Source organism: Phalacrocorax aristotelis, chromosome 9, assembly GCF_949628215.1.
Source record: "Phalacrocorax aristotelis chromosome 9, bGulAri2.1, whole genome shotgun sequence".
Taxonomy (NCBI): domain Eukaryota; kingdom Metazoa; phylum Chordata; class Aves; order Suliformes; family Phalacrocoracidae; genus Phalacrocorax; species Phalacrocorax aristotelis.
This window is the reverse complement of record NC_134284.1, coordinates 3,231,887-3,245,023: the sequence shown is the minus strand read 5'-3', so window position 1 is coordinate 3,245,023 and position 13,137 is coordinate 3,231,887. Positions and strand designations below refer to the sequence as shown.

The window sequence follows — 13,137 nt, the reverse complement described above, 5'->3', positions numbered from 1 at the left end:
TGGTGGCTGCAGAGCTAATATTCTGTTATCCTGGTCATAAGTGAAAATACTGAGGTAACCAGACCCAGCATAGATGGCCACAGAATCCTCAGTGTGTTCTCCTATATTGACACTGAGTAGAAATATATTCTATATTATAAATATTTATTTTATAAATTACATATGATATTGTAAGTACATTATCTATATAAACATACATATGAATATAAATATATACTCTAAAGTTTCCCTTGTGAACATAAATAGCCAAATGGAACGGAGATGGCATGGATGGAATGCCGAGGGAAAAGAAACTGCCCATTCCATTTCCATAGGACAAGATTTAGATATTTCTGGCTGAAAATGGTGGATGTCTATCAACTGTAAGCAACAAAAGCACAACATATGGTGAATATTTTAATCTGTGTTCCATAAGGTGCCTACTGTGTGGACAAATGGGTAAGAATAGAACAAAGTGAAATTCTACATTGCTACAGGCTTAATGTGACGCTTTCCAAAGAAGCATTCATTTCACAGACTTACGGATTAATCTGACTGGTTTCGCAAAAAAAATAATTCTGAAAATAAACTGAATATTATTATTTTATTTGGAACTGCAAGAGAAATGTAAGTAGATGGTAAAGAAGTCATAATCCAACAGGACACTAATTGTTCAAGTCTCCTTAGTTTTATAAAGAAGATCCAGTTAAATAAGAAACAACTCTAATTTGAAAGATAGAATCTTACTTCCAGTTGCATAAGGAACTTGATTGTGAGGCACTGATGTAATACTCATTCAAGGAGAAAAGTATTAAGTAATCACGTTTTAGTAGGCAATCCTGCCCCACCTATTGGTCTGTCATTTCTCTAAATACCAAAAGCAGGCCAAAGTTAGGTTGTATATGATGGTATGAAACAGGACAAAGTTTGCGCAGAGGAGAGATTTAATGCAGTGACTAGGTCTGCACTAATGTGTTATTAAATAAAACAGCTTAACTATTCCAAACACAAACTACTACCCCAGATTCTATCGCCATACCTATATTCTGCTCTGGAAGGCGTTTTTATAGAACATGTGAAAGGAATTTACAAAGAAATACAGAACAATACAGCATCAGCTAAAAATTATAATAGATGATGAACCTCATAAGATTCACGTCTGTCTTAACACATGTAGAAAACATCTTTAACCGGACTGTACCATTCCATATACTGTGACACCTGTAGAATTCATAAGACCAGACAATCACAAATTTCTGCACTGAAGCAAAGCAAAAGATTGTTGTTAAAACCCTAGCAGATAGATGTAATTGTTAGAGAAAAGGCAAGAAAAGTTGAGAGCTGAGAAAAAGCATGAGAAAGCACAAATGAAGCCGGCAGAACTGGTAGTTTTACATTAATCTACATGAGCTTTCTGTTACTGTCTACTCATGAACCCTCCTGTAGCTAAACGAAATGCCTCTCTGCTACTGTATCTCCTGCAGCCCACCAAGAGTGACCTGTTGGAGCCAGCGTGCAGGCGTCTGGGCTTTTAGAGAGACCAACACAGGACCATCTAAGAGTACCAACTGCCTGTAAAAATATTCAGCTGCTACTATCAGTCATTTAACAGAGAAAGGTGGAAAGACAGAATATAGAATAAGAAAACACTTGTATACTCAATTAAATTCAAATTTCATTTAAATTCTAAAAGCTGATTTATTTTTATTTTTTAAATAGACGAAATGACAGAAATTTTCATGCTGTTGACCATGAGTTTTGGAAATGTTCACAGAAAGCCCTACAATTCCCATGGTTTGTAACACCATGATCATAATCCCATGAGTTTTACAAAACTAAAGACATAGTAATAGGTATAACTCTTAATTTATCTCTTATTTTTGTATTTTCACACAGTACTTTAAAGGAACTTTTTTCATTACATTAATTTCAGTAAATATATGCCTAATCTTAAAATAAGAAGTTTACATGAAATAACAAAACAGAATAATTCAAACAGTGGCATAACGAAAGAAGATATCTTTGTAAGAAAATACATTGGTTTCTCACAAGAAATAGTACTTGTTATTATATCATTATTTCCTACATTGTATAGAGTAACTATTATCCGGTCCGACTTTGGATAAGGTTAAGAGAGACCATTACAAAATTGTGCTGCTGTAACAAATAAGTTAGTTTACAAAGCAGCAAAGAAGGAGAATAACGCAATTTCATCTTTCAGAATACAGGCCTAATTTTCTACCTGGTTTTCTGTCATGTATCAGGAGAGATAGGTACATTCACTTAATTGCTGAGATTTTGAAATACAAAGGTAACAATTTGTGCATATTAGTCCTCCATTAAAGTTACATTCTTCTTCAAAGTTCTTTAGAAACCTGTATTTCCCATTAAATAATTTTTTTCTGAAAGAAGTAAATAAATGAAATGTAAAAATAATTTTAGAAAGAGGGCATCAGAAATGCGAACTAATGGGATTTACAGATACAGCTGAGTATTACATCCCATAGGCACTTGAAATATTTGTCAAGGAATATACATCAAAATATTTTTCACAGAGATGTTCATGTCCAACTTCAATCTAACATTTGGATGGTAATAGTGAATAATTTCTTTAGGGTATATTTACAAATGCTAGCACGGCCCCACCCGGGCCCCATTTTTCATTTTTCGCTTTTTGCATCACGAGTTTGAATTCTACAAATTCTATAGCCTTATTTACTTACTTCCTATTAACTATTGTGCTAAGACACATTATGGGAAGTTTATGATCAAAGATGGTTTGAAAGATCTGATTGCACTAGTATGTACCTACGTATGTGTATTTCACATTGTATATATTATAAAATTGAAAAAGGTAGATAGCATAGCTTATATACAAAGTGCCCTCTTGTGGTTCCAAGCAGGTAAACTCAAAAAGATTTACGATAGAATATATATTTAAATGGGTTTCTAATATATAACTACATTGTTTTAGGAAAAAAGTCTCAATTATTATTCAGCCTAGAACTTCTCCTGCAGCAAGTAGTACCAATGCCATTTCTCTGTCCCATCTGCACATAGTAATGGACAAGTACAAGCTCTCCCTGTAACGGATCACATCTGAGGCAGACAACATCTGCACTACAGGAATGACTACATAGCTAAAGCGTACATTTTCGGCTATTAAAGACATGATTGTCTTGTCCCGTCCTGACACAGCTCTTTAGCTATACCAGACAAAAGTTTTTTGGCATTCCTTATGCAAAACATCTAACAGTCCTATCTTACTTTATCCTTTATTTTTCCACTAAAATTAATCTCAGTGGAAAAGAGGTTTGCTACAGTAACTTAATGTCAGCCTTAAATTATAAATCAGTTCAAGGGCAGACATGACCTGAAATATTGGCACTTTTAGAGATGCATTAGAACTTTCATTCAGTTCTCCTACACAATATTTTTTCTGCCTCGATGGGATGTGGAACTTACATTTACAAAGGCAAGAAATCTTCCAAGGTAAATAATAACCCCTCATTCTCAAGCAGGGGTTGAATCAGCAATCCACCTATTTTGCTTTGAAATGAGATTCACAAACCCATATATTATCAGTTTGTTCAACAATAAAAAGAGGGGAGTTTTCTTAAAATATAAAATTAAACAGTGACACACACAAAAAAAAAGGCAAATAAAAATAAACAATAAATACCTTTTTGGCCTTGGTTTTTTTTTCGTAAGTCTCTGATAATGGTTTTCTTTTTTCCTGAGTGGTGTCTTTGGAGAATAAATATTCAAACTCAGTAGTATCAAGTATATCAGGTTCTTCTAGTGATTCCCATAACGTTGGCATAGCAGTTTTCCTATAAAGGGAAAGGTAATAATAACATTTTCAATAAACATTTAAGAAAAACCATAATGGACCTAACCATAAAGGATGAAAATCAATAATAGATTTAGAACTCAAAGCAACATGCACTACTGTTATACAGACAGCATTCCTTCCATCTTTACTCCTGTATGGAGTCAAAACATCTTGCAGAAGGCTGTAGCAAAAAGTTTAGCAGGACTATCAAAATGCATTATTTGGATTGTACAGTTTTTTGTACAACCACCAAATACTTCAGCTGCAGCCTGTGCAAACACATCAAGAGATTTCTGCCACTTCAACAGCTTTTTTGAGAAATTCACGGTCATCTATTTAGATCTATGAAACTAAATATCAACAAATAGTGAACAAACTTCATTCAAGCATATTTTGAGAGCATTTTGGCTCATCCGTATAGGACTTGATTCACCTCATGTTAGCTGCAGATGTGCTGTGCTCATATCTATCCTTACTGCATATCTGGGAAACTCAAGTATTTATGTGGCCTATATTCTGGGAGACTAACCAGTATTCTGCTCCATTCAACCAACTGTAAATTTTAAATGTGGATTATCTTCCCTTCTTTTTTTTTTTTTTTTTTTTTTTGCCTTCCAAGACCATATTTAGTTTTGGAACTTGTTTATGCAATCTTCTAGTTTTATATGGATTTGCGGAAAATACGTAGTGCTGCAAACACTGCACTTCAATTCTGAATGCGCTTTCTTTCAAAATTTCACTGCTTCAGGAAAATATGTGGGACAAAACTTCTCAGGGCTCTTCTTGTCTCTCAGTAGAAGGTGGGCCTACTTCTTCCAGCAGATGTCACTAAAAGGCAGTGAAATTATTTGCAATTAGGGAAAAAAAAGGGACGAACACCCCTATAAAATATGAATGGCTGATGTCATTAAATATGCTTTTATTAGATGTAACGTGCAATAAAATGCAATACCTACCAATTTAAGGGGACCCAAATATTTTTTTTTCAAATCTAGGATTTTCTCTACTTAATTCTCAACTGTACATTCACTATCGTGAATGTTTAAGGAACCCTAACTTGTCCATTAGCATCTGCTGATGCAGCACATTCTGTGCCACAGGACATGCTTACAGCTCCACAGTTTCACTCTCTCTGATGTTAGCTGTAGTGTCAGTCACCTTGAAGAATGAAGGAAGGAGTCTTTCTGGCTCTATAAGAATAACTTTGGAGTCCTGGATGGCTGCTGATCTGAGCAGACCCTTGAAGAAGTTCTAGTCCTAGTGCAGACCATGAAAATGCTGGTGACCCGCAGTTCACCAGAAAGCTAGGACTTCGACCTTATCTTGCATTCAGCAAAACCTTGATGGACCAGTAATATTTCAGAACAAACATTTTGATTTCAGTGAATCAATAGAAAGAATTACATTAAGGTTTATTTATTGACCGACTACTTATTCACTACGAAACAATTTTTCACTAGCGATTTTGGGAAAGTAAAACCCAAATGCTCAAATCCCCTGCTCCAAAATATTTCAGTGCCTTTAATTCTGAATCACTGAAAGAATACAACTAATGTTTCATTAACGGTTTGTTCCTGTCGAACATTTTATATAAAATACTGACACCTTACAATGCTTTATTACACCAGAATAATGGTTCTTTCTCATCCAAATAAATTCAGACAAAAAGCTGCAAACTAAAATAAAATTTACATTTAAATACACTTGAATGCAGATATTTACTTTAACAGTGTTTAAATATAATCCTAAAAATAACTTAGAATATTAAGAATAATAGTAAATAATTTGTAATACTTAAATAATTTATACTGACTTATTATTGTAATAATAGGTAGTTTGTAATAATCTGTAATATAACAATTCAGAATAGATCATAATATAAAATATAGCCACAATACAGAATACAGTATGTAATAGAGTGTGTATATATATAATATAGCGCTGTTCTATGTTATGATGATGTCATATATCAATATATAACGTAATATATTAAAACATTTAAAATAAACTTAGCATCTTTATAACCGCACTTATGCTAAAACAATTTTGAACACCAATAATAATGATTTGAATTTTAAGACCTGAAAAATCACGTCATTTCATTACTTGCATAACACCGGACCTCAATTTTATTTCATGATTCTGGCAACTCCTTGTTAAACTAGAAACAGTCTGTGTTGCCTACGCATCACCAAAAAATACTTTTTGAGCCAACCATCTTAACGGAGCTCTATGCTACATTAATAAACACTTGAAGAAAAGTTGGAACTGGCCAAAATCCAAAAGACCCGCTGAGCAGCACTGACACCACATATCACTGTGGCACTAAGGCATGCAGGCTGGCCCAGAAAGTGTAAATGGGAGCACTTCTTTTCTCCTGCCAGCTGAATCAATGGATAGCATAAGCAGAAGTTCAGGGATCATTTCAAAACGACTGTTCAAAACTTGTTTATTTATGCCTGTTCACCGAACGATCCCTTGCAAACAGATCAATAAAACAATGTTTCATAGTATCTTTAGATTTGCTACAACAGTACATACTATTAGACTACTTTCATAGAACGGTTTGGGTCAGAAGGCACTTTTAAAGATCATCTATTCCCACCCCTCGCCATGGGCAGGGACATCTTTCACTAGATCAGGTTGCTCAGAGCCCCGTCCAACCTGACCCTGGACACTTCCAACGACGAGGCATCCACAGCTTCTCTGGACGACCTGTTCCAGCGTCTCACCAACCTTGTAAAAAAATTCTTCCTTAAATGCAATCTAAATCAAACTCTCTTCAGTTTAAAACCACTGTCCCTTGTCCTATCACTACAGGCCCTGTTAAAAAGCCTTTGTCCATCTTTCTTATAAGCCCCTTTTACATACTGAAAGGCCGGAGTTAGGTTCCCCCCAAGCCTTCTCTTCTCCAGGCTGAACAACCTCAACTCTCTCAGCCTGTCTTCATAAGAGAGGTGTTCCAGCCCTCTGACCATTTTCATGGCCCTCCTCTGGAACCTCTCTAACAGGTCCATGCCTTTCTTGGACTGAAGACCCCAGAGCTGGATGCAGGACTCTGGGAGGGTGGGTCACACGAGAGCAGAGCAGAGGGGGAGAAATCACCTGCCTTGAATTGCTGGATTCAAGCTCACATTGCCAGCGCATGTCCAATTTTTCATCCACTAGTATCCTCAAGTTGTTCTCCACAGGGCTGCTCTCAATCCATTCATCCCCTAGTCTGTTTGGATAGTGGGGACTGTTCCAGCTTGGGTGCAGGACCTTGTTGAGCTTCATGAGGTTTGCACTGGTCCACTCCTTATGCCTGTCAAGCTTCCTCTGGATGGCATCCCTTCCCTCAAGTGTATCTAGCATTTTATCCCAGCATTAAATCACAATAAGATTGGTAATTTTTTTAATTTTTTTTATTTTTTTTTTAAACTTCTGAGGTCTCTGTCAGTACTGAGACTCCTCCATAATGGATGCTTCATGTTACAGGGTCCTGAGCTGCATATATTTATACATATGCTTTACTTTTCCTGCTCTGATAGGATTATACACAGACGTTGGGTTCCAGTTTAACTGTTTCTAGGACTGGAGTCATAGGGGATGACATAACATAGTGCTGTGAAGATGGTACCACCTCAAGTGACTGGAAAGCAAGAATGAAACTAAGTTCTCACCTGAGTAACTTCAACATTTCAATCTAACTCTAATTAAGATTAAAAATTAAAGAAATCTTTCTAATCTCTTTGCGACCTTTTTTCTCTTTAGTGTTAAGTCTAGGAACAACCCTGTCACTAGAGCTGTCCATGGAGTGCTTGGCTTTTTGGGAAAGAAAAAAAAAGAAGACAAAACTTCTTTTTGTAATAATGCACATAATTTTCATTTATAATGCATATATTTTTAATTTATACATAATAATTTTAAATAATTTCTTATCTATTTTTAGACTTCTAGAACTAATTCAATTTTTTCTTAAAACATGTAAATTCCATGCCTCTACACTGATTTTGTTATACAGTCCTAGACTGTTAACTTTTTGCTGTTAAGCCTTAAATAGTATACATACCCTTGTATCTCGGCCTATAAATAGCAACTCTAAGTCCAAAGAAGTATATTTTACCTGCTGCCTTGTAATTGTATCCGTGTCCAATACAAAGGCTTCATGGGACGGCTAGGTTCAATGGCAGGTTTTCGAGGACCTTGGTTTGAAGATAAAGTGCTATTAAAAAAGAACCCAGGCCCAGGAGGCGGAGGGGGAGGAGGTAACCCAGATCCAGGCAGTGGTGGAGGAACAGGAGGTCCCAACCCTGGAAGCGGTGGTGGTGGCGGTGGCGCTTGAAAATTCCTACAGCCTTCAGAAAGTGGAGGTGGCAGTGGTGGACCAGATCCAAAGTGAGACGTCAGTGAAGTCAGCCCCGTTGGCAAAGGCGGTGGTGGAGGAACTAAACCTGGCAGTGAAGAATCAGGAAGGGGGGGAGGAGGAGGAGGAAGTGGTGGTGGTGGTGGTGGAGGGGGAGGCAGCATTTGTTTTTGTTGACAAGGTAGGACACTGTCTGAGGACTGTACATTGTAATTGTCCTTACTTTCACTTTGGGCAGAAATACTATGGGACAAAGAAGAAATATTAAGCTTTTTGGGAACTATTTGGTTATTTTTCACAGCTCTGTTTTCTTCTTCACTAGGCTTTATGAAAGTTTCTCTGTCAGTCTGTATACATACATTTCGGTATGTCTTTGGTGGGTTATCATCTTCAGTAGAAACACCAATATCCTTTGCTTTTTCATTTCTTCTGTTTAATTTATTATCGAGTTCATTCTTCAGATGTGCAATGGTTTCCTCAAGCTGAGCAGTTGATACAGCATGTTCTCCACGAATATGGAATACCCTGAGTTCAAACTGAGACTGCAGAAGGACAACAACAAAAAAAACCACCCTTAGTGCAGATATTCTTCAGAGTGTTTATTTTGCAGTAATTAAAAATCTCCACATTTAGACTAGGTTCTTACTTTACGCTAACCGTAATGACAGAAATACTTCACTTTCCCAGTTCTAAATAGCTTTATTGCAAGCTATTACATAATTAGACAATCACTAATCTTTAAAGAAATGTAAGCAGTGTGTTTTTCAACGTAACATTTTGAGTAAATATCCGGAACATCGATTTAGCAAATTCTAACTTGTACCTTGTCTTCAAGCAGACCTACTGGTCTTTAATTGTTAAATGCAATAAGTAATAGCTCATTATGGAAAAAGGTACCTTTTTACAACGGCATTGTACTTAATAACATGATTTTATTGACCACCTCATTTCATAAATATGCCATATATATATAGTTAATATGTTAGGAAGGAAAAATTAGATTAAACGCAACAGAAGTTGAAATTCCTTCCTGATAAAACTTTAAATAAATAAATCACTTTCTATTAAAAGTGTTCTCATCAATTAAATTCACAGAGGTACACATAAATTCTCCTTCAAATTTATCTAATAAGATTAAAACTTCATTTCTACCAGATATATTTTAATCTACAATTCAGGAAAATAAATTTTAGAACCAAAAGGATTTCACTGAGGTAGAAGGAAATAACAACCTTTCAAGAATATTTGTAAGGCAGGAGGGAAAATCCCACTTTTCTTACCATATATCGGAAAAATACAAAACATTTGACACAAATATCTCCTTTAAATAATCCAGTCCAATACTGCAATTCCAGATGATTAGGTCCCTACAAGATATTTTCTGTTATGCTATGATAATATCAGGCAACTGACTGGCGATCTCTTGTTTCTTTGCAAGGGAATGACTCCTGAAAGCATTTTCCACCGTTCACTCAGGATCCGCGTACAAAGGGAAGCCAGCATTTCAACAGAAGCAGCTAACGAGCTGTGATTTTCCCAAATTCCTGCAGGCACAGCAATTTACACTTTTAAAATTCCCACACAGTGCTGGTCAGAAGTGGCAACACAGCACTCCCTACTTATCGTTCCAACTTGACTACTAGGTCAGAGGTAATAGTTAATTAATATGCATCTAAGTCATGCATGTGTAGCTCAGTAAGGCAAATACTGTAGTGTAATATATTGTAATTCTATATCATACAAAGAAGCTAGAATAGACATGCAAATGATGTTCCTTATTACCGCAGTATGATCAGCTTGCATTCTAATAAATTTGTTAACATAGAGTCCAAAGTAAACAACATGAAAATATTGGATACAAAACGTTCCTTTTCTTAACTGGCAAGTGTAAAGGTGGGAGATGAAGTTTAAAATCTTGCAGAGACAATCAAACAGATATTTGCATTGGAAACAACCCAATTTCTATTAGTTTTGTAAAAAAACTAGGAGAAATATGTACAATAAATAGAACATTTTCGCTTGACTTCTTTTCTTTTCCTACTGTCACTCTATCGGAGTTTGCTGTCGCTCAGCTTAATTATTAGTTCAGTTCAACTGCCAGAAGATTTTCTGCCATTTGAACTGCTCCAGAGCAATCACCTTTCTTTTAAAACTTGGCATACCGATCCATAAATGAGGTAATGAAGGAAGCTTGCCTTAGGGAATTTAATTGTTTTGTTTATCATAGTATTTTGCCCCTATTGGACATCAAAAACTCCCCAATAGAACAATTTGCTTTGAACGTTAAAGATTTTCCCAGCAGTAAATCTGAAGTCACCTTAAAAACATACTGTAAAACAAGTACAGTATTTAACAAAGCTGCTTATTACATTTAACTGGGCAAGAAAGCTACTCTGTTCATGTTACAAACCTTTTCAACTACAGATCTTCAGTCTTCAATTTACAATAGAAAATTGGTGGCTTAAATTCCAAATTATATTTGAGGTGACAGTTTTATGCTTTGTCTTGCCTTTTAGTGTCACATTTTTTTTCAGTTAATAAAAATAATAAAATTAGTAACCTAAACAAGAATTAAAGCTAAAATTACCAAGCACAAAAAAGAAAAGCAGGCTTAACAAAAATGACACACTTGGAATCTGAGTTGAACATCTCATCGATGGAAAAGCGCAGCCTATTCCAACTGACTGCAGTATAAGAGACCAATAAGTAATAAAAAAAGTTCTTATTTACTAAAGTACATTCTGACACAACCTTTTTGTCAGTACAACCATCCATTATACAAGATGATTTCTTGACTTTACAAATGGGTTATTCTTTAGAACTTGTGGGATTTGTATTAGTTTAGAATCCTTCTTCCGATGCATAATACATGGAATTTATAGTTAGTATTTTTATTATAAAGATGAGTCACTAAATTTTGCTACAGCAATTGGTGGTACGGTACATACCCAGGTAAATCTTTTCTTTCTTACAATTCATAAAACAAAGGATAGAAGCAATTGAATCTTTTTATACTTTACATTATTATAAACAGGTCTAACATACTGAAATGGAATATCACAGAACTATTTCCATCTCACAGTTTCAAGGAGGAAATAAATAAATCAAGATTACATTTATACGATACCTGTCACCAGAATCCTGAAATATCAAAAATATAACATGAATGCAGAGACATTTTATGGAATAGAAATTAGCGTTAGAAGCACTTGTGCACAACCTTTCTGGTTAAAATACTGTTTTTATCTAAACGGGAACCAATTATTTTTTTACTATGGTACACTTATGTCTACCAAAGCTTACAGTTTTATTTCCAGGTGTCTGTCAACACTCCTTTAAAATGTTTTTGATGGCTACATAACAATACCTGTGGCTGCTGGGAAGAACCATTTTTTAGATAAATCCAAATCTACAGGGATTTTAACAGATAGAGTTCAAATTATCCCGTTGGATAGGTACAGTTCAAATTATTCAGTATCTTGTTACTGAATCACGTTAGTAATTATTACTGTCATGTTGGCAATATACCAAGTCTGTTTTCATGGCACATCGTGCACCAGACTTCTAGTTCTTTGGGAACTGCTTTAAGATGAACAATGACCAAAGCTATTCATCAGAATATAACTGTTTGGTCACAGCTATTTTAAGCAGAATGAAATGGGAAAAAAAAAAAATCAGCAGGAAAACAAGGTGTCTGAGGGAGGAAGGATGGACAGAACATACGGGAAAAAGGCTGAAAACTACAGCTTAGAAAGCCGCCCTACGCAGCATGAACGAACGTGATTTATTCCTGAAGAAAGGTAGAGGATTTGGAAACCTACCAGAGTAAAATGTCTGGATAAATTTCTGTATAAAATAAAAGCAAGACATAATGAAGAACAATTTGGAGATGTTCATCAGCATGTTTTAGATATACAGGGTAACAATTTTTTTCATTTGAAAAACGCATTTGCCACTCTGCTAACGTGCTTAGAAGCCTGGTTGCCTGCTTCTCAACAGCGTTCATACAAGGAACTGGGATTGTATATGTAGATTCAACACTCAACAAACCAGCGCAAGGAACGCATTTTCCCACGCCCCTGACCATTTCACTTCCTTGCAGCATTAATCCACTCTTTCAGGGAGTTTATCAAATTAAGCCCTGAGGCTTTGGCATGTAGAGGATCTCTGGCTTCTTACTGTGTCAGTGGCTCTTGCCAGGCAGTCAGTGACATTATCTAGTTTTTGTTATATATTCTGCCCTCTCCTGTACCACACGCGCGCGCACAAAATTGATACATACAGCTGCCTAAATTTCCATGAGAGTAGAGATATATTTTCTCCGGATTACTGTTACAAATACCAGATTAGAGGCAGGTACGTTTCAATAAAACCTTATCACTATTCCCTCTTCATATTGCCAGCTCAAAATTATAAATATATAAATAAATGTACTGTAAAATCCTTAATGTGCTGAAGTCAGATTTTAATCATAAATTGGAAAGTACCTCCTGAGTAGCTTGAGGCTAATCCACACAGCAGTACGCTACTGAAAAAAATTGCCTTACCTTGGTACAATCTTTCTTGCATTCATTGTCAGTGATAAATATGCAAACAATGCTACGCTAGTGTGCTGAAGAACACTGTTAGAATTCAGAATGATTTTATCAGACAAGGAAGCAGGCTGAAAATACATGCTATGATTCAAAAAAAGAGAACTACAGTGCACACAGCCCCTGATCAGCAGTATGGCAATTCCGGTGGAAAAGGATCTGGGAAGGACAGTGTATCACAAACTGGTCGTGAGTCAACAACTCCTTATGAGAAGATATAAATAGGAATGTCATACACAAAAAAAAAAATAATCCTTGTGCTCTGTTCAGCTACTAAAAGCTGTGTGTATGTTCAGTTTAAGAAAAATGCTGTCCCTGCATTCATGATCACTGCTGTTGAAATCTGGGGCAGCTCATTCAGTACCAAGTTTCTAGGTTCAATCTAC

At 35.8% G+C, this 13,137-nt stretch overlaps 1 protein-coding gene across 1 annotated transcript in view; it reads right to left on the bottom strand.

Moving 5' to 3' along the window:
• The window catches only part of LOC142061785 (formin-like), a 145,428-nt gene that overhangs the window by 89,472 nt on the left and 42,819 nt on the right, over positions 1-13,137 (bottom strand). Inside the window, exons 4-5 of the mRNA XM_075103219.1 lie at positions 7,920-8,701; positions 3,662-3,812 (exon numbers count right to left, since the gene is read on the bottom strand). Of these exons, the coding sequence (XP_074959320.1) occupies positions 3,662-3,812; positions 7,920-8,701 (933 nt within the window). The remainder of the gene's footprint in view (positions 1-3,661; positions 3,813-7,919; positions 8,702-13,137) is intronic.